Source organism: Pinus tabuliformis, chromosome 8, assembly GCF_031772625.1.
Source record: "Pinus tabuliformis cultivar Carrire ecotype Pingquan chromosome 8, CPIR1, whole genome shotgun sequence".
Lineage (NCBI taxonomy): Eukaryota > Viridiplantae > Streptophyta > Pinopsida > Pinales > Pinaceae > Pinus > Pinus tabuliformis.
The window spans coordinates 1,051,555,314-1,051,575,910 of record NC_142294.1 but is presented as its reverse complement, the minus strand read 5'-3'; the positions used below and the strand labels follow the sequence as shown (position 1 = coordinate 1,051,575,910).

The 20,597-nt window shown below is 38.9% G+C and overlaps 1 protein-coding gene across 9 annotated transcripts in view; it reads right to left on the bottom strand.

The window, feature by feature from the left end:
• LOC149238963 (uncharacterized) overlaps positions 1–20,597 on the bottom strand; it is a 159,943-nt gene that overhangs the window by 27,817 nt on the left and 111,529 nt on the right. For 5 of the 9 annotated variants that reach the window (XM_089373259.1, XM_089373260.1, XM_089373265.1 and 2 more), the window contains one exon: positions 17,489–17,589. The exons of 2 other annotated variants lie outside the window; for them this stretch is intronic. In XM_089373259.1, coding sequence (XP_089229385.1) covers positions 17,489–17,589 — 101 coding nt within the window. Of the gene's footprint in view, positions 1–17,488; positions 17,698–20,597 lie in introns of those variants that run through there. 2 more of the 9 variants (XM_089373261.1, XM_089373262.1) reach the window with 2 other exon arrangements.

Here is a 20,597-nt window from a genome sequence, read left to right as displayed (position 1 = left end):
TCTACTAACTTACTAACAATGCACAATGAAAATAAATTATAAAATTATAAATGTTTAAACTTTTAAACTTTAAACTTTAAACCATATTGATGTTCAACTTCCAACTATGAACATTGAACATTGAATATTGAAATAAAATTATAAAAGTCAAGTCTGATACATCAAGAGTCAAAAATTTTAATTTTATAGAGTCAAAATAACATAAGAACATATCAAAAGATAAATGAGCATAATTGCTCAAGGTAATCTGTTCAACAAAGGAGCAGACAAAACGCTGCTTGGCGATGGCGGCAGCGTTCCATTCAACAAAGGAGCAGACAGAAGACTGCTTGGCGATGGCGGCAATGTTCAGTTCAATGAAGGAGCAAACAAAAAATGAAATGTGAAATGAACATAACGTAAACCCTTCCCGGTCGATCAACAAATATTAAAAATTACGATTTTGTTGTTTCAATTTGTGAATTTTTTCTAGGGAAACAACCCCATAAGACCCATTTCGCCTAGGAAACGACCCCTTTCAAGTTTCCTCGCGTACCTTGTCTTTTGGGAGTGTGGGGAACCGACCCCCTCTCGTCCCCAAGTCCCCGAGCGCGAGGGAGCTAGGAAACTCGACCCCCAGGTGGGGGGACGAGACCCCGTGGAACACTATTTATATTGTAAATTATTTTGCTAGTTGGGGTTTGGGGATTTTAGATTTTTTGTATATATTTGAGGTTTTGGAGTTTTTATTTTATTTTCGCAGGTTGGAGTAAGGAATCAAGTAAGATAAGAGCTAGATCTAGGCCCTTGAGGGTAAGAATTAGTATCTTGGAAATTTTGCAGGGCTATCCATGAAAGAATTTTAAGAAAAAAAAAAGAGTTGAAGCATAAAAAAATTTGAGCAAGGGATTCAAAATTTTTAGCGCTTCTAGCCCCGTTTTTTCCCTGCTAAGACTCAGCGCCCCTCCTTTAGCCCTCAGCATTTGGCTTTCTAGCCTCCCCGAGGCTAGTCGTGAACCTTCGGGGCTACGACCTCCCCTCCTTGCCCTTACCACAGGCCCTAGAGGCCTTGCAGCTCCCTCTTCGGCCTTCCGTCCTCCTCCGTGAGGCCTCCACCCCCCTCCTCAATCTCTTTTCCTCCCCTGCTAGCCCTTCGCTAGGCCTTCTCCCTCATCTGTCCTCCCTCGGCCTCCTCTCCCTCTCTTCCCTTGGCCGCAGCCCTCTAAGGGCTTGCGGCTCCCCTTCTAGGCCTTTAGGCCGTAGGCCATAAGCCTTAAGGCCTTTCCTAGGCCTCTAGGGCCCTCCTATCCCCAACGCTAGCCTCACTAGGCATAGCGTTGGCCTTTTCTTGGCCTTCTTAGGCCTCCTCTAGAAGCCTTTAGCCTCTCTTGCCCTCTTTGCCTCTTCCATGGTCTTCCTTGGCGTTTTTCCTTTGTTTTGAGCCCTCATCTAGCCCTAGTTTGGCCCTTGTCCATCTCTGAAGCATTTGAGACTGAATACTTTGTGGTTTTGCAAGTTTTGAAACTCAAAATTTATATTTTTCAAGCATCTACTTGACCCCAAAGTTTCAACAAATTTTGACCAAGGGATCTTCAAGGCCTTGGGCCTAGGGTTTGACCTTTAAACCCTAAGTTTATCTTTGTTTTATTACAGCAGTCTAATCATTGATGATTAAGCCATAAAATCACATGCTACATGGTCAAAATTGTTTAGATTTGCAAAATTTTCATTTTCATGAGTTTTGGCCACTTGGGCATCTTGGATTTGACCTAGATCTAACTTTTATGCTTGCTGGAATTTACTGCATACTGAAAATTTCAGATCTGAAATTTCTAAAGCACACACTTAATTAAGGTCAAAAATCTAAAAAAATCAGTTTCGGTGAATTTTGTTATTTTTAGACATATTGGGCATTGTCTTAGGCTTGACTAGCTTGTTGATCTGTCATTGTTTTACTGTTGTAATAAACATATCAGTGCTGAAATTCGCTTAATCATACTCTCTAAAAGTCCTAAAAATTGAATTTGTCAAGTTTCAATGCATTTTTGTTATTTTTTGGCATATTGGTCATCTATTTTTTGTATCATTAGTTTGTTGATTTGTGATTATTTACAACTGTAATTAACATTTCAAATCTGAAAATTTACTGAAGAATACATCTTAAGAAGGCTAACATACCTAATTCTTCATTTAATCAAGTTTGGGTATATTTTGGCAAGCATAGGCTTTGTTGGATTAGCATTTACTTACTGTTGTCATAAATTGTTTATTGTTGTCATAATAGTCACTTGTTGCTCATCAAAAGGTCATAGTAACATAAAAATGCCTAAGTGTCTTCATATTTTGTTCCTAGCATTTACATTGTGAAAGTGACTAATATTTTGTGTCTCTTGTGAGTTTACATGTTATAGGAATTCATACTTCACACTCACTTAAAGCACTTAAGTCTCTTAGGAATATTGGCATCTTGATTGATAAGTGGATAAGTTGGTTTAATTGGTTAAAAATCTTGTGAAAATTTTTTGAAGATCGCACTTGTATCTCTCAACATCCATCTTGATTAAGATTGTATCTTAATATTGTTAAGTACTCTTGCTATAAGAATATGCACACTAAGTACTTAAGTAACTTACATAATCCTAACTCAAGATAATTTTCACTCATCATCTTGCATTAAGCGTACTAAGTCTAGATTGCATTAATAATTTACTTCCTAGCATAAGCTAGGTTGATAGAAATATAGGGCAACCCTTCTCCTATAGCTTGAGGGGCATTGGCAACTCTTCGGTCGTTAACACAGTGACCTTGCAGTCGTGAAGTCACAGTCTCTACAGCACCAGAGGCATCGAGTGATAGGAGCATAACAAAAGGTAGCGTTAACTAGGCCCTAGCCTACTTCCTATTGGCCTCCTTCCAACAACCTACCTTGGAGCCCAGCTTCAAAATTGTTAAGGGAAGGTCACACTTAGACCAAGCATATAACTAAAATTTACCAATATCACTGCATCTTACATAGGTCCTAGGACTCGCATATCATATAGGTTAGTCAACCATCTCAAGCAGGGGCTATCCATCTGGTCATATAGCTCCAATTTACTATAAGCAAGAATTTGTGACTCCATTAAGGCACTGGTCTCATATTTTAAAATCTAATCTAACTAATAAGCTTACTTAAATTCAACCAAGTGGTTAGGCCACTCATCCGTAGGGACTATCCCTTCACCTCATTCCATAGGGACTAACCCCCATAGTTTGTTGTTGGGAGACAACTAGAACGGAGTGGGCGGGGATCAGAGTGACAGCCCTTGTTCTGAGTGTTGTTGCGGTGCCTGTACAATCCAAGCGACAATAGTCCCTAATGGAAATGAGATAATGAAAGACAAGTTGGGAACCAACTTATCTGGGAGAGACAGTTGAGTGGCCTAGCTACTCGATTTAATTTAGCAAGACTTAAGGATTCGATTAGATTTAGAAATGAGACCAGTGCCTTGTGGAGCCAAAATTCTTGCTTATTACAAATCGAGACCAAGTAAACGGATGGACATCTGCTGCTCAAATGATCAACTAACATATATCAAATGCAAGTCCTAGAAACTAGGTGTAATGCAAAGATCTTGGTTAATTTTAAATTATATGCCTAGTATAAATGGAACCTCCCACTTAACTGTTTTGAGACCAGTGTTTAGAGTAGCTTGTGGGATGGAAGCCAACGGGAAGCAAGAAGAGACTTGATTAACGATACCTCCCCCTGTGTTCCAACCACCCCATGCCTCTAGCACTGCAGAGACTATGGCTCTTACAACTACAAGGTCATTGTGTTAACCATTAAAAAAGGTTGAATCCCTCAAGTTAGATGAGAAAGGGTTATCCTAGGAGTCTATCAACCAAGATTATGCTTGGAGGTAAATTATTAGTGCAAGTTAAGCCTAGAATGCTTATGCAATGATTATGAGTGAGATTCTTAGTTAAGATTGCTTAAGGTTTGAGTACTCAAGTTATGATATTTCTTTATGACAAGAGTACTTGTAAATCAAAAATGCAATCTTACAACCAAGAAAGTGTCAATTAACTTATTGCCAATGTCAAATCCACAAGATACCAATTACTCAAGATATTTCAATCAACAATCTTATGCCACGATTATGTTTTAGAAAATGCTAATGTGCTCGAATAAACTTAAGATGTCAATTTCTCAGGATAAATAATAAAATTACCTAAGCCTCTTCAGATTATGAAAGAGCACAAGATTATGAACTTGAAGTAGAGCACTTGTTCAACAATGCCACAACCAGTGTCAATTAGATCTTAATGCCAAAGCGACTTAGCTCATCAACAAGATTTAAAGATTTACAGCATATATATGTTTGAGTGGTTTAAGTGTCAAGTTAACAAATTCTCAAATTTAACACAACGCAAGCAATTATTAAAACTTAACAATATAAACCACTACGAGCCAACTTAATTATGAAAGATCCACTTATGAAAAAATATAGGACAACAGTGAACAAATCACTTCAAACCAAGAAATTGCCAAGCAATATGTAACATAAGATGACCAATGAGCTGCCGAATGACTTGCCAATGTAAATTTATGAATTTTAGCCCACTTATAATGCAATATTTAGTGTATATCAGATCTGAAAACACCTATTTTAACAGTAAGAAAACTGAACAAGCAATGAGTTATTAGTGTAATGACTTATGCCAAACAAATGCCCAAAATTTTATCAAATGCTAGAACAAGCTTTCCAAACTGAAAAATTAGATTTATAAGCCCTTTAAGATGCAATATTCAGAAAATATCAGATGTGATTATTCAGTTATGCAAAGATTTTCCAGCAAGCAAATGATTAGATCTAGGCTAGATACTTGATGCCCAAGTGCCCAAAAAACTAGCGAAATTAATCATGAAATTATTAAGGTGTTAAGACCACTTAGATGTGATTTTAGGTTGAAATTTGATGACTAAAAAGTTTCCTGCAATCCCAACCCGATTTTAATTTCACTTTATCACTCTCATTCAGTTAAATGCCCTTTCCCATAAACATACATTCAACATATAGAATTCTGGAAATGAAATTTTCATATTAAAAAGACATGGGACTGTGTTAAAATTGGCAACTAGGGCTAAACTCCATGTGGGTTATCTTATTTATGGCAGCTGATATTTTTCTTGGATCCCTCTCATCGAGAGGTGTAGGATTGATCTAAAGATCATCCAATTCCGATAAGTATTCATGAAGTCATGAATTTAATTGTGTTATAAGACAATTCGTCAAGGTCGGCCAGCAACCAAATAACCCACACATGTGCTCCACAATTTAGAGTATAAAAAGAGGTGACTTGATAGTCATTTCTACACACTTCTCTCTTGAATTCTCTCCACTCACTTTGGGTTTTAGAGGAAGAAAGATCTAGGAGGAGGATGCCCTAGCCGCAATTCTAAAGGATGCCCTAGCCGCAGTCCTAAAGGATGTCTAGCCACAGTCTACCCTAACCAAGAGGACGCAGTCAAGTTAGGAAGAAGAGAAGCCCTAACACTATCAAGGAGGACAGCCCTAACCTATAGGCTGGTCTCTACGCAATCTAGAAGGAGGCCTATAGCCCTATACATTGGTCCCTACAAAGACGCAGTCAAGGAGGATAATAACATGCCCTAGCCGCAGCATAAGGAGGCAGGAACAGCGTGAAAAGAAGGATTGTTTCAGGGTCATTCTAGGGTGACAAAGTTACTATAAGGAGGGCCAAGTTCCCTTGTTGAAAGAGCCGCAACCATAGGATTGTTTGAGGGCCAAGTGGAGGGGAGGTAGACCATGTCAGTCAACACATCTCATCTATAGCACCGGAGGTCTACTTATTATGGGGCCCTACCCGATGTGAGTCAGATGATGACAGGGATGCCTGAATTCAAGAAGAGCATGAAGGTACATGTCTGAGATGTACCGAAGGAAAATCTTACAAGGGGACCATTCCCCTCATGTAGTAGGTCCACAGGTTTGGAACAACCCGAGGGGTTTGAGATTCATGATCGGGAATCTCATGTATGCAGGTGGAAGAAATCCCTCTATGGCTTGAAGCAAAACACCCCGGGCGTAGTATGAGAGGATTGATAGCTATCTGATGAAGCTAAGATTCACTAGGAGTGAAGTCGATCCAAACCATTGCTTGAAGGTTGTGGATGATAGACCTCTCATACCAGCACCTTGTAAGGACGACCTCTTTCTGACAAGTGCAGACCCTCTCATTTGCAGAAGTAAGAGGGAGTTGGATTCCGGATTTGGAATAGTGAACTACAAGCCCATGACTACCTCGATGGAGCTTAACTTTCAGAAGTTATGTGGTAGTGATGCCGGACCAGATTTGGGAAATGCCTCTGAGTTCCATAAACTCATTCGCATTGATGTTCTTGGTGAACTTCCATCCGGATATATGTTTTGCAGATAGCATGATGAGCTCATATATGGTTGAGCCTCACTGATTGGTGCCAAGAATCTTCCAAGATATCTTCAGGGCACAATCTCTCATGGATTGAGATACACTGCCGGAAATGTGAAGTTGCATGATTATTCAAATGCTAACTGGGCACGCAGTATGGAGGATCTCAAGAGCACTTCTGAGTGTTGATTCTATTTTGGTTCTGCTCTATCTTGGATGATTAGGAAACAGAAGACGGTTGCTTTTAGCACCACTGAGACCGAATACATAGCTACGAGTATCACCTCGTGTGAAGTTGCCTAGTTGCGGAAGCTCTTCAGTGAGTTGTTTGTACACATGATGGATACCACCGTGATCTTCTGTGTCAACCAAGGGGGGATTCGATTGTTGAGGAATCCCGCACTGCTCCAGCATATAAACATCAAATACTACGTTATCTGGGATATGGTACATTGATGAGCGAGGAGGCTCCATCGCATTGAGACTGATGTACAGGCCGCCGATATTTCGTCAAAGCCCTGGGGAAAGGTCAAATTTGTGACTTTCCCGAACGACTTGGAGTCATTGAGAGACCTTCTTATGAGGGTCGTGCATGAATCAAGCATTGAGCTCTGGGAGCTCCGGGGGCTTGGTGTACTTCTTGGAGCAACAAGCGACCATAGGGCGACTCACCCTCCCCTAATGGTGCGCTGTGTACAGGGTGAATGGCTCAGCCTTCCCCTGTGATACCACGTGGCGACTTAGGGACAGGATGAGTGGTTCTCCTGTCGAGGCATCCTACCCATGTAGTCTGGGACTCATGGGAAGTACCTCTCATCTAGCCAATGAACAGGGAAATGGGGTTAGGGACCATAGTAGTACTATTGATAGACGCATCATTGTATCTACCGTACTCCCTATGCTAGGATGACCTACATTGATCTGGGATCAATATGAATGGTTTGAGACACTCTCTTGTGGTATTGATCCGAGATCAATGAAACTGACTTCGGGTCAGTAAGAGTGATATTACTCACTCTCTTGGAACTGATCTGGGATCAGTAAGAGTAGTATAACACACTCTCTTCATATGGAACTGACTTCGGGTCAATAGAGAATGGTATGAGACATTCTCGATCAATTCTTCTTCTTCATGGTTCAACGCAGCAGAGCAGAGCAGAGTAGTGCAGGGCATTGGTGGCAGAGATAGTACAGTCGGACAAATGGATCAGCGAATGGAGTTCTCCCTAGTTGAGAGGGAATGTTAAAATTGGCAACTAGGGTTAAACTCCATGTGGGTCATCTTATTTATGGTTGTTGATATTTTCCTTGGATCCCTCTCATCGCGAGGTGTAGGATTGATCTAAAGATCATCCGATTCCGATAAATATTCATGGAGTTATGAATTTAATTGTGTTGTAAGACAATTCATCAAGGTCAGCTAGCAACCAAATAACCCACACATGTGCTCCACGATTTAATATAAAAAGAGGTGACTTGATAGTCATTTCTACACACACTTCTCTCTTGATTTCTCTCCACTCGCTTTGGGTTTTAGTGGAAGAAAGATCTAGGAGGAGGATGCCCTAGCCACAATCCTAAAGGATGCCCTAGCCACAATCCTAAAGGATGCTCTAGCCACAGTCTTAAAGGATGTATAGCCGCAGTCTACCCTAACCAAGAGGACGCAGTCAAGTTAGGAAGAAGAGAAGCCCTAACGCTATCAAGGAGGACAGCCCTAACCTATACGCTGGTCTCTACGCAGTCTATAAGGAGACCTATAGCCCTATACGTAGGTCCCTACAAAGACGTAGTCAAGGGGGATAATAACATGCCCTAGCCATAGCATAAGGAGGCAGGAACAGCGTGAAAAGAAGGACTGTTTCAGGGTCATTTTAGGGTGACAAAGTTACTGTAAGGAGGGTCGAGTTCCCTTGCTGAAAGAGTCGCAACCATAGGACTGTTTGAGGGCCAAGTGGAGGGGAGGCAGACCCTAAACAGGCAGCCGCAGAATTATGATGTCTTGTTGTGGCAAGTCACAAGCAATATAGGGCAGGCCGAGGTTGTTAAAGAGGGCTATACTGCCCAGAATCACAGCAAGAAAGGTCAGCCTCCTAACAAAGGGCAACCACACTCCTTAACAACAGATCTGCGCAGAACTGAAGGCTGGATATAGGACTGTAGGTTGCCCTAACCAGTGACCAGAACTCTGCCCATGAACAGCAATAAAAAAGTATGTATGTGCTCCATTAATGACATGTGTTGGGTCCATGATTTTGGATCAGTTTGAATGGGATTCATTTGCTGCCTGTAGCAGCCAAGGAGGAGGGGCAGACTTGATGGTTAGATGCCTAACCAGTGGCAGCATCTACAGTGATTATTCATTGATGTATTAGACACTTGGAGAATTTGTTAGTAGCCATGTGGAGGGAAATGGGACAACAGTGCTAATAGTATGATGGCATGATGCAATGGGATAGCAATAAGCATGGTGCTGCAAACTCATTAGGATAGCAGCAAGGTACAACATGCCAAATAGGACAGCTAGGAAAGTGTGCTTAGTACAACGTGGTAAATGGACAACTAGACAATGGTGCTTGGTGCAGCAAGCTAATGGGACAGTAAGGCTATGATGTTTGTTGGAGCATAGCAAATGGGGCAGTAGTATGCCAAACATGGAATGGCAATGTCACTAACAATGGGACAGCAGCAATGGCACATGGAACAACTGTGGTAGCATGGTGCAACAATGGCACATGGGACAACAGTGACAGCATAAGGTGCAGTGGTATGATGTCTGCAACATGGTCATGAGGTCCAACATAGTGATGATGGGTGCAGCATGGTGCAGCATGATGACGAGATGCAGCACAATGATAGGTGAAGGAGTCACTTTGGAGAATCAATTGAAGCAGCATGTCTTCAACTGAGTTCAGCCATCTCATGTATCATCTTCTTAGAGATGATCTATGCTCTTATTTAAATAAGTCAAAGTGTTGACTTCTATTGTAAATCTACTATCTCTCTCTGTCTCTCTCTATCTATTGAACTATTGAAGAACATATAAGAAGAATTGATCAAGGGTTTCCCTACATTGGGGTTTGTCCCTGGCTAGCGCCACATCATGTGTCCTCTTGTCTTGGCTTGTCTTCTGCGGTCTATGTTTATGTACTATCTGCAATTTATTTTAATGTTGATGTGAGTTTTAATCTGGAAAAGATATTGAGCTAACTATGAAAATTGAAATAAATTTCTCTAAGCATAGAACATACCTAAAATTAACAGACTGTCAACACATGCTGAAAATAAATATGGACATAAACAAACCAGTAACACACATAAAAATACACACAGATTTTTGGTCAACTTAGACCCAAGCAAAACCCCTTCAATCTTCTCCGAGAAAAACTTGTTAGAGAGCTCTTCAAATTTATTTATCTTTCAAGTTCAGGAAAAATACATTCGCAGACAAAACAAAACAACAAAATACAACTTATCTCTTCAACCCAAAACTCCTTGTAAAATGTGCCCACTTTGCCTCAATTTTTGTGCCCACTTGAAGATGAAAATATGTACTATACGGATACAAACTGTACTGACTATACTGTACGTATTTTGTACAGACTTTTTTTCAAGAAAAAATCTCGAAAACATCTCTCGAACGGCGTGCAACTCACAACATTAAATGTTGTTCATATTGTACCTTATGTTGTCTTCTATACCTCGATTTTCGTGCCCATCTTTGCCAAAAATCACTCCTTCAGCTTGTTGCAACAAATTTCTCCTTCAAACTTTTCTCCAGCTTTCAGCCTCCTTTCTCCAATCTCTTCATGAAGAATGAATGCAGTCTCTCTTTTCTTTCCCCCCTTTGTTTTCCTAAATGACTTTTGGGCAACCCTAAGATCTAATAGCTCAGATTCATTTAAATCAAGGGATGAGAATAAATGTGCATTTAATTCTCACTTTCTATTTTTTAACTCACCCATTAAGTAAAGTACCCACATTGTACTTTATGTCTAAAGTCACTTTTCACTTTATAATTTAGCATTGACTTTACCACTTATAAAGTCATTTTCATTTTATAAAGTCACACTTAGGAAAAGAATTATTTTGGACACTTTTCCCTAAGTAGAGATTAACCCATGGGAAACCGCTTGTCCAAGGTACATTAAAAATCAACATTTAAAAGCACTTGTATCACTGTATGTAGAATTTATGACAGTTGAAGTAAAACAGAGATAACGTGAGGATTTAAAGAGCAAACCCTAGGCCCAAGGCCTTGTAGCACACTTACCAAATTTGCCCAAAATTTTCCAATGAAGATGCCACCTGAAAACACAAATTTTTGAGCCAACCTCTTTGAAAAATACACCAAGAATTTAGTCCAGAAAATTTAGAGATGGATAGAGATCAAATTAGGGCCAAGGCCAACACTAGACCAAGTAAGGCTAGCGTTGGGCTAGAGGCCACGGAAGAGGCAAAGGAGGAGGGAAAAGGCCAAGAAGGCCTGATGCTAAAGGGAGAGAGCCCTATAAGGGCTTGCGGATTAAGGTAGGAGCCCTAAAGGGTTGTCATGGGCCCCACAAGGGCCACGGCCTAGGGTAAGGAGGCCAAGAAAGGGAGCCACGAGGCCTTAGAGGGTTACAACTAGGTAAAAAGAAGGGAAAGGAGAGGAGGGAGGGCTAAAACAGAGGATGGAGGGTCGAGCAGGGGGGAGAAGGGAGAGTGGAGGAGGAAGGAGGGCCAAGGAGTGGAGGCTAAGGCCTCTAGGCCTCACGGTCGAGCCAAAAAAGGCCCTAGAACCAAGACGCGAAAGGAGAGGAGGACAGTCGAGGGCCTTACAGCCTACAGCCAACCTCAAAGAGGGTTGAAACCCTGATGCAAAGGGCAATAAGGGTGATGCAAGGGGCTAGGAGGGAGACGTTGGCCTAGGAGAGGCTAGATTCGAGCTTAGGAGCCCTAAAACTTGAAACCCCAGCTCTGAAATTTTTTTATTTGCTTCAGATCTTCAGTTTGCTTCAAATTCTTCAATGGTTGGCCCTGGAGAAATTTGGAGACTAGATCTCACCCTCAAGGGCCTAGATCTAGCTCTATTCTAGCTCTTCTTGTTTGATCACACCTGCAAAAATAAATTCACAAATGCCCAAAACCCCAATATATACAAAAATTCTCAAAACCCCAAAACCCTAATTAGAAAAAATAATTTACAAACTATATTATACAAAAGTTATTTACAAATGTACAAATATACAATGCTTTTCAATGAATAAATAAACTTCAAAAAATTTAAGCTCAATATGGGAATGCCCATACCCAGCATGTACCACAATTTAGTAGACAATAAACACCATGAACTACACCCCAAAGTCTTTATTATGATTCAAAAAAACGTTCCCAACGGGACAATAGCGTTACATCAATTTTTCTGCAGAATTTTCTTAGCCAAACATCTCATGCCTTTAACACACAAATGACTCTCTATATATAGATAGATCCTCCAAGTGGAAAAATAACGGTTAGTTGATTTGATCCTCGTCAAAATAATCTCGGTCATCGATAAATCCTTGATCAACTTTTAATCTTTGCCGTTGAAATAATTATTTTTGAGGAATTTTCGAATTTCTCATTTAACCCATTTTTTATTAGCTCAAAATTAATAATTTTGAGTTAATTTCCTCAAAAAAATAATTTTGACTTAACCACCAAAGTTCCATTTTTCTTGAAATTTCCAATATTCCCTTGGTGGGGGACCTCCAAAAATGAACTTCTTTGATACCCACAAATTTTTCTACTTGGAGAATTTAATTTCGAAGACTTTAATTTTGACTTTAATTAATTAAATTTATGGCTTAAGATTTTAATTTATTTTTGCCAAAAAATTTAATTAATTGACACTTGAGGGGATTAATAACTTTTTTCACCCTCTAATATTTTAGCCATTGTGTCTAAGTATGAGGGACCATGCATTAAAATATTTTTAACATAAGATTTTTACATTTCAACCCTCAAAGGGGGAACATCCATTTGGTATAAACTTTCAAATTACACACCCAATTCTGCGATGCCATATGATCTAGTAGACCAACTGATTTGTAATAAAATCAATTAGCCAATTAGTTTAAATTATTCTCAAATCACTTTTACATAAGACTTAGACTAGAACACTACAACTCACCTAAGACTTTGACGAAGAATTCCGCACTAGCTTTAAAGTGAAGTTGGAGGCAAAAACTTTGCCAACCATCCGTGTTTAGAAACACAAATGAATCAATGAAACGAAAAACCTCCTAGGATGAAATTTTCGCAAAAATAATAGGCTTACCTAGGTTGTTACATTCATATGCGGTCTTACTAGCATCATTTACATTATAAATTTGCAAAATGGATTTACATAGACTCAATAAGCTGCTGAATGATGATGCAATCATTTGAAAAATCTTGGCATATCTGCTTCCTTGGAACTTTGACAAAAATTGTGCAACACAAACCACTGCCCTTCCAAGTGATTGTAATGACATGCATGGAGTTTTACGGTTTCACCTAACAATTAAAATGCAATTCACAATGCCTCAAAAGTTTGTTGTGCTTATGGCCAATCTCCACTTCCACATAGCACCATTCAGTAAACAGAAATAAGAGAGCACTTAATTAAACAGATATTAGTTGTTTGCACAGGAAGATGAGAATAATACAAAATCATACAATGCCAAACACATTGCCCCATGATACGACACAGATTTGAAACAGGTGATGAAAAAATCAAAAGGAAGGAACAACAATTGAAATAAGTTCATGGCTTCAACTTTCAATAACCATTGCCTTAATGGCTAACACCAGCCAACAACATTCAAACATCCTCAAGGAAATCAATACAGTGATCCAAGGGTGCATATGGAAGCTGTCCTGTACGGTCTATGTACAGCCTCACACCTCATCTAGACAATGCGTTTGGCCTCACAGGCTCATTCTCTCGCTACATATAGCCTCCCAAGCTTAAATTCGTGTTGCTTACAGCCTCAGGAAGACGCCTGAGACTTAAGTAGTGTAAGGTTGTGGGGATGAACCCTGAGCTGTGCAAGGCTTCAACAACCATCATTTTTTGCTGCACAGAATTAGTAATTACTAGAAAATTGCAACAGCCAAGTAATTGTAGCTGTAGATCTTTGATCTCAGAATAAAATGGATGGTGCTGAATAGAGAGCTAATGGAAATCTTTATTTGCTAAGGAAGAATGAAATTATGAAGTAAATCGACACAGCTACAACAGAGATTGAATTATCCCACCATCAACATAACCAAGCAGCCACTAAAATACAGAGTCTTAATATGAAAATGAATTTCTGTGTACAAATAATGTATTAGAGTGGAATTTCTCCATCACAACCATCAATCCAATTATTGGAAACGTTTTAATTACAAATTAATCACCAACAACACAACAATTAACACAGCCCATGAGAAAATTTCATTACACAAAGATGTAATGTTTACTGTGAAAAAACGTAAGGGAAAACCAGTAATTAGTGTTTGCTCAGTGCTCTTATTCCAACAGTCTCTGGTTACAATGCAGCTCATGGCTCTCTATGAACTGTTATATATAAAATAAATAATAAAACCAAATAATCAAGAAATTAAATATATAAATATTAATATTAAAATGTCATGACTACGAAGAGTCATGACTCTTCAAACGAGCACCTAAGGCTCTATTAAGCCGGGCCCCTCATTGTAATTACTAATAATCATCACATTCATATTCAATATTTTATTATTTTATTATATATATTTTCATGCCTTAGAGCAATATAAATAATTTTCTACCTATCACCTAGTATCAAAGCCATACAATCCTGCACCACCAATTGTGCCCATCATTTTGTCATCTGTAGTACAGACCTGCCGTTACCTCTGCATGTATGTTGCCGCTGCCACTCGTACGATAGATTTGGAAGTGATCTCCTACTCGTTCCCTACATTTTCATCTTTCCTATTTTCTAGGGTTCAGATGCTATTATGAGTATGTCTATTAGTGGCAAAGAAGGGCACCACACTCTTGGTTCTAGTGCAACATGTGGCAGCATCATTCTCAAGGGAACTCTAGGTGCATCATTACTCTAGTGAAACCCTAAGTGCCTCCCTTTTCCAAGGAAACCCTAGGCACCTCCTTTGGTAAATTTAGCAGTGAACTAAAAAATTGGTTGCATGCTTCAATTTTATTTTCAATGGAGCCCAATTTCACTGACATGCGAAACACTGCTATTTTTAGTAGTTCCTATTTTAAATTTTTAGGTGTGCTATATTTGGAAGTGATCTTCTAGCAGTTCCCTACAGTTTGTCTTTACTATCTTTTAAGGGTTGGGCTATTATTTTTAGCATGTCCATTGTCTACTATTGGAAAGGGCAGCGTGACATGTGGCAGCATCATTCTCAAGGAAATCCTAAGCGCATCATTATCCCAGTGAAACCCTAGGCACCTCCCTTTCTAAGGAAACCCTAGGAACCTCCTTTGGTAAATTTGGCAGTGAGCTAAAAATTGGTTGTATGCTTCAGTTCTATTTTTAATGGATGACTAATCAAATCAATTATTTTTGACAAAGACTGGTGCCTAGATCAATTGATTCTTCTTGCTAACTTTCGAAACAGGGAGATGATTATTTTTAGACAAGGCAAACTCGTGGGTTAATGTGCATGAGGAAGGAAAATTTATTATTGGACAGGGAGTTTAATTTGGAACTTTTATTTAAGGAAAAGTTCACTTGTCTTGAGCTAAGTCAATATCACATGGAGAATTAAGGGGGAGCACATGAGTGAGTTATTTAGGGTGAATATCAACTCTCTTTTTAGCAGCTATTTTCGTGCCTGTTATGTGAATATTACAATTTACAACACCGTTCTTCATTTAAAACAGCCATATTACAGCAGTTCTGTTTTTGCCATGAGCATGCCACGTTTTATGGGAAGGGAGAGTTATATAAGCAAGGTGAGTGGTATTGTTTAGGCAGATTTTATTCAGTGAGAAGCCACCAGCCTTCTCTCTTCCATCTTCTTTTCATTTCTCACTGCCCACACTCTTTGCAAAGTATATTATCAAAGCCAGTCTTGTATTTTGTCTCTATGATGCAGGCAATGTTTTGACTAATACAGTGATAGAGTTTGAATATGCAGTTTCTTCACAGCCCTTTGAATTCGCTGGTTCAGTAGCCTTGTTTTGTGCAGTGGCATGGGTGGCCTAAGTGCCTTTACTTTGATTGTATCAATCAGTTAAAGCACACAATCATTTTCTTTCCTTCTTTCATATTTCGCTGCCACAAACTGGAATTCCCTCACATTATTTAAGTATAAACATTCTTTGTCTTTGGTTGCTTGTACACATACCAAGGACAAGTATTATATGTGTTGATATTTCATACTAACCATGAGTATTTTTTCTATGTAATTAATAGTGCATGAACACTAGGGATGCCACCCTGTGACTGAAAAAGCACCAGTACAAACATAGGAGTTGTTGCTTAGGTTTGCACGAAGGAGATTTCAGTGACAACAGGCCATTGAAGGATGAAGTGTAACGTAGGGAAGACTTCAAGGATATGATATTTAAGATAGGGTTTATAAAGAAAGGTAAATATTGTATTCAATGTCCATTTTAAAGTAGGCAAATCATTCAATTCATTTCATGTAAAAGTATACCAACTCTACAGAGAATTCCTTATTGAAAAAATGCCATTGGGAAAAATTTTCTAATTAAAGCATTTACACCAGATGAATATTTATAACCAATGTTTCAAATAGTGAGAATGAAAAGGAAATGCCAATAGTGTTCAAAGTCAAACCAGTCCTAATGGAACTTTTGGCTAGACTAGAATCACTAGATTTAATGCCATCTAATGCTATGAACATCTCTCCAAACCATAGTTGCAGGAACCGTCCTCCCCCCCCGAAGGATCTGGAGGCAGAACTGCATCCCGTACAGACCCACCACCGGTCCCTCGGCAGAACCGCAGATCCAAAAATCAGATCCGCGGTTCCACCTGCCTGATCCGAGGATCCGGAAAGGATTGAGTGCGGGTCTGTGGAGGTTCAGGCATGTATCCACCGCGGATCGTGAGTGGATCTGAGAGAAGGTGGATGGTTCACATGGTTCCGCGGGGCTTTTTTTGTTTTTTTTTTTTTTTTGGAAATTTCGAACCGTTATGTGCGGAACTACACTTTCCGAATACTCCCAAGGTGCCCCTTGATGCTTCCTAGACGATTCCTAGATGCTCCCTAATGGTAATGTTAAATTATTAAAGTAAAAGGATGCAATGTCATCATTTTACTTAAATATTTAACATTACCATGAAATGACTCACGATGTTTGAGAGTGGTTCCAAACTCATCAGACTTCATATGGAGAAAGTAGAATATCATATCCCATTCAAAATTCAGCAGACTTCACAGTTTTCAGGATCAATGGGATTGTGGCATTTCATTGGATTATATTATGTATGAGGGCATGGGATTGGCATTTAATCAAGAGCACCAAGCCCTATATGTACCCCAGTCTTGGTGTTGTTGAATGTTGAACTCCTTTGTCATGGCCTTAGCAATTATGTACCCTTCACTCAAGTCAAAATAATTGATCAGTGATGTTAAGCTTTCTCTACCATATTATAAGACTTGGAATAGTTGTTTGATCAAAATTAGGCAATGTTGACTAATATCCCTATAGAATTGAAGTAGAGGCAATGTTGACTAATATCCCTATCAAAAATATTTATTCCTTTTAACCTTCCAAGAAATGGTATGTCACAGACGTATAAAATGTAATAATCAATGAAAATATCTATCAAATATATCTATGGAATTATCAAGAGCATTTTCATCTTGTCTAGGCATTCTCTGCTATTATGCGTAGCCATGTTCTGAAAGTTTATCAATCTCTTTACGTCCATTCAAATACGGGATATTGTGGAGGTAGAGCTATACAATGAGTTTTATTCAGATAGCAATAAGAAGGGCCAAAACAAAGTTAGACTGTGAATGGTAAACAACCGCAGGGAAATTGAAAGTTAACTCAGCATATCTTTTTCTTTTTTTCTAATCGAGAGATAATTACACGTTTAGAATATGTGTGAGAGAGCCACCATAGCATGTTTTCATGAAGGAAACCGTAGCCACCCTCTCTTTCAGGAATATGATATGTATACCTCGAACCACCTTCAGGACAAGACATTTATGTCACAGAAATTAGAATGTATTGTTCAGAACTCGATTACGTGGGACCAGCATGTTCTTTTCAAGCACCATTACCATTAGTAAAGAAACCTGTAGCAATGTCATCAATAACCTCACTTGATTTCATCAATATCCTCCCTTTCTCATTATTCAAGTGAAGGTTATGAAACATCAACATAAGATGAAAAAATGTTGAGTATTCTGGGATAATCTTTAACTAACCATTATATGTGTTGAAAAGAACCATTTGTAATTCATAAATCGTCTGGAATTAGATCCCTAACGCTTCTCAATTTCAAAGCATGTTTGTAACGGTAGTTTAAATGTAATTTTCTCAATAACAATATTGGAAATATAAGCAAGTAAACTTCCGGGGAATGAACACCCCCTCACCAGTTACAATTATTTGTTTTGGTTGCTACTCAGCGAACAGTTAATGTATCTATGTAATCACTACTTCATTTATTTTTTATTTAACTCCCTCCACTTGTAACTAAATGTAGTAGCTTGCCTGGTCATCTCCAGCACATACCTTGTATATCACTGGCTTGTAATAAAACACTGATATTCTTAGAATATTTCACAAAACAATACTTTTAGGGTTAAGTAGTCTCACTGCAAGATTCATTAGGCTTCGTTTCAACAGACATGACTTATGGAAACCATGATTAGAACATCAAATCAATTAGAGACCGCAACTAATGGAACAAACTGATGGTTGCTATAATTCCTAGTTACACAACAATTGACAGCTCAATTTATGTACATCTAGTCAACAAGTGTTCAGAAGAATCTTCATGTGAAAAGAACACAGAAAATCAATGAGAGAACATTACTCACTTCCCATTTTCAATGTTCCTATAACTCAATTAAAATGCCTCTTTCAATTGTAAAGTGATCAACATAAACACTAATCAGAATTAGGCCACTATTTCTATTACTAGAAAATGGGTCAATAATAGCTCTGGAAGCTAATTCAATTTCCTTTTGAGACAAACTTGTTAATTTTTCTCATACCAGATCTGATTTATTTTACTTCAACAATTTATTAAAATCCCAGAAAATATTTATCTCAAATATTATTGAATTTGCCAAAAAATAAATGCATTGGTATATTAACTTAAAATTGCAACATGAATAAAAATGAAGAGATCAATTACAACACAACAGCAATTTACACCCAACACAATCTTCCTTCATTAGATTTCTCAGGAAAATTCTAGGTTAGACCCACAGACAATACATAGAATGTAATGTTCCGAAATAGGAAAAATAGTGATATGCAAAGCAAATAACAAATACAACACCATAAATTTCAAACATTCAGCAAACACCCATGTAAACTCCAGAAATAAGAACCAGCTGAGCCATTTTATTAATCAATTGGAGCAAAGTACAATAGTGTGGAAGGGGTGCACCTAGGCTTGCCTCAATGCAAAGTGTGACAAGACCCAGGTGATAAAACAGCGAGCCCAAGTGATAGAATCAACTGCTCCAATGATGCCCTACGCTGCCCTAGAAATTTGCACTATCTGCTGGAAAGAAACCGCTGAAAACCCCACCTCCGGTGCTCACAAAATTCTGCAGAATTAATCACGAGCTCCTCACCAAAAACCCACCAAAACACAGAAAGGATTTGGTCTGGTTTTGAACCCCAAAATTCAGCCCCCAAATGCCACCACCTCCTCCAGTTTGGAAAATACGGCCTGCCTGTAACTCACAGGAAAAGCTCTCCAAAGCACACCCCCATGAATTAGCTACAACAAACAAATAAGCATGCAATCTTAGCTTGCTTAAGCAAGCACACAAAATCCAGGTGAGAATGAAGAAAACTCCACATTGAAATGGCGCACTAGCTGTATGTTATGCCCAAAAATTTACAACTGTTGTTACTGGAGGCAAACTGATATTTGAGGCCTCAAATCTGCTCCAAAATTTCTACTACTGCTGTTATAGGAAATCTGCAAAATGTCCCCTCAAAACTGCTTCGCAATTTCTGAAAAATTAGAGAGAGGCTCCTCACACGCCAACCAATAAAACCCAGAAATCGTTTGAGCTAATTCCAGCTGACCCAGCATGCTCAAATAGTGTGAAAATCCCAGCTAAACCAACAATTCGCCCTACTACAAGAATGAGGATTTCAGACTTGAATATCATCTGGAAAATTCTGAAATTTTAGCCACAGACTCTTCTCACAAAACCCAGAAAATTATTGGGCTAAATCCACCAGTCACTAAAACCCCAAAATCTGCATGTAGCCTTCACCGACTACTAGTGAGCTACAAAATCGAACCGCAGCAAGAATGCACAATTTCCCCTGAAGGGAAAGTCCTCCAAATCCTTGCAAAAATACTTCCTCAAACTTTCAACCAAAATTAGCTCCAATACTCGGCAAAACACTACTCCTCAACCCCGCAAAATAGCTGGAAATCCAACCCACAATAATTGATCCTCCAATTAGCAACTCGAACTGCCTCTATGCCCAAGGAGTGACAAACTAAGTGGATACCTACAGTAACGCTCTGTGGAAATCCTGAATTGGACTCCCCAAATTAACTCACTAGGGAGACACTCAAAGTTATCCGAAATGAGGGTGGAAATTCCACTTGGAAATTCCTTGTGCTAAACTACACTAGTTGACTTGGCTAATCAGCTCAAGCAAACTCTCCAATTCTGAAATGAAATGCCCAAATAGAATGATCAAAATGAAGCTCTAGCCTTCCTTTTATTGTTGTTTTCCCTTCCGCATACCATGGTTCGATTTCTCTCACACTATGCTTGGATACCATGGTCTGATTCTTCCCATGGTTCGATTTCCCTTTTTGGTAACCTCCACAACTTATGTTCATTTTAATTTTGCTTCTTTGCCTAAGTCCCAACCATTTCCTTTTCTCCAAAAAAAAATAATACCTCAACTTATTTCTCCTAATTCTATTTATCCAAAAATATTTATTATTCAACATGTGAAAATTCTATCACTACAACAACTA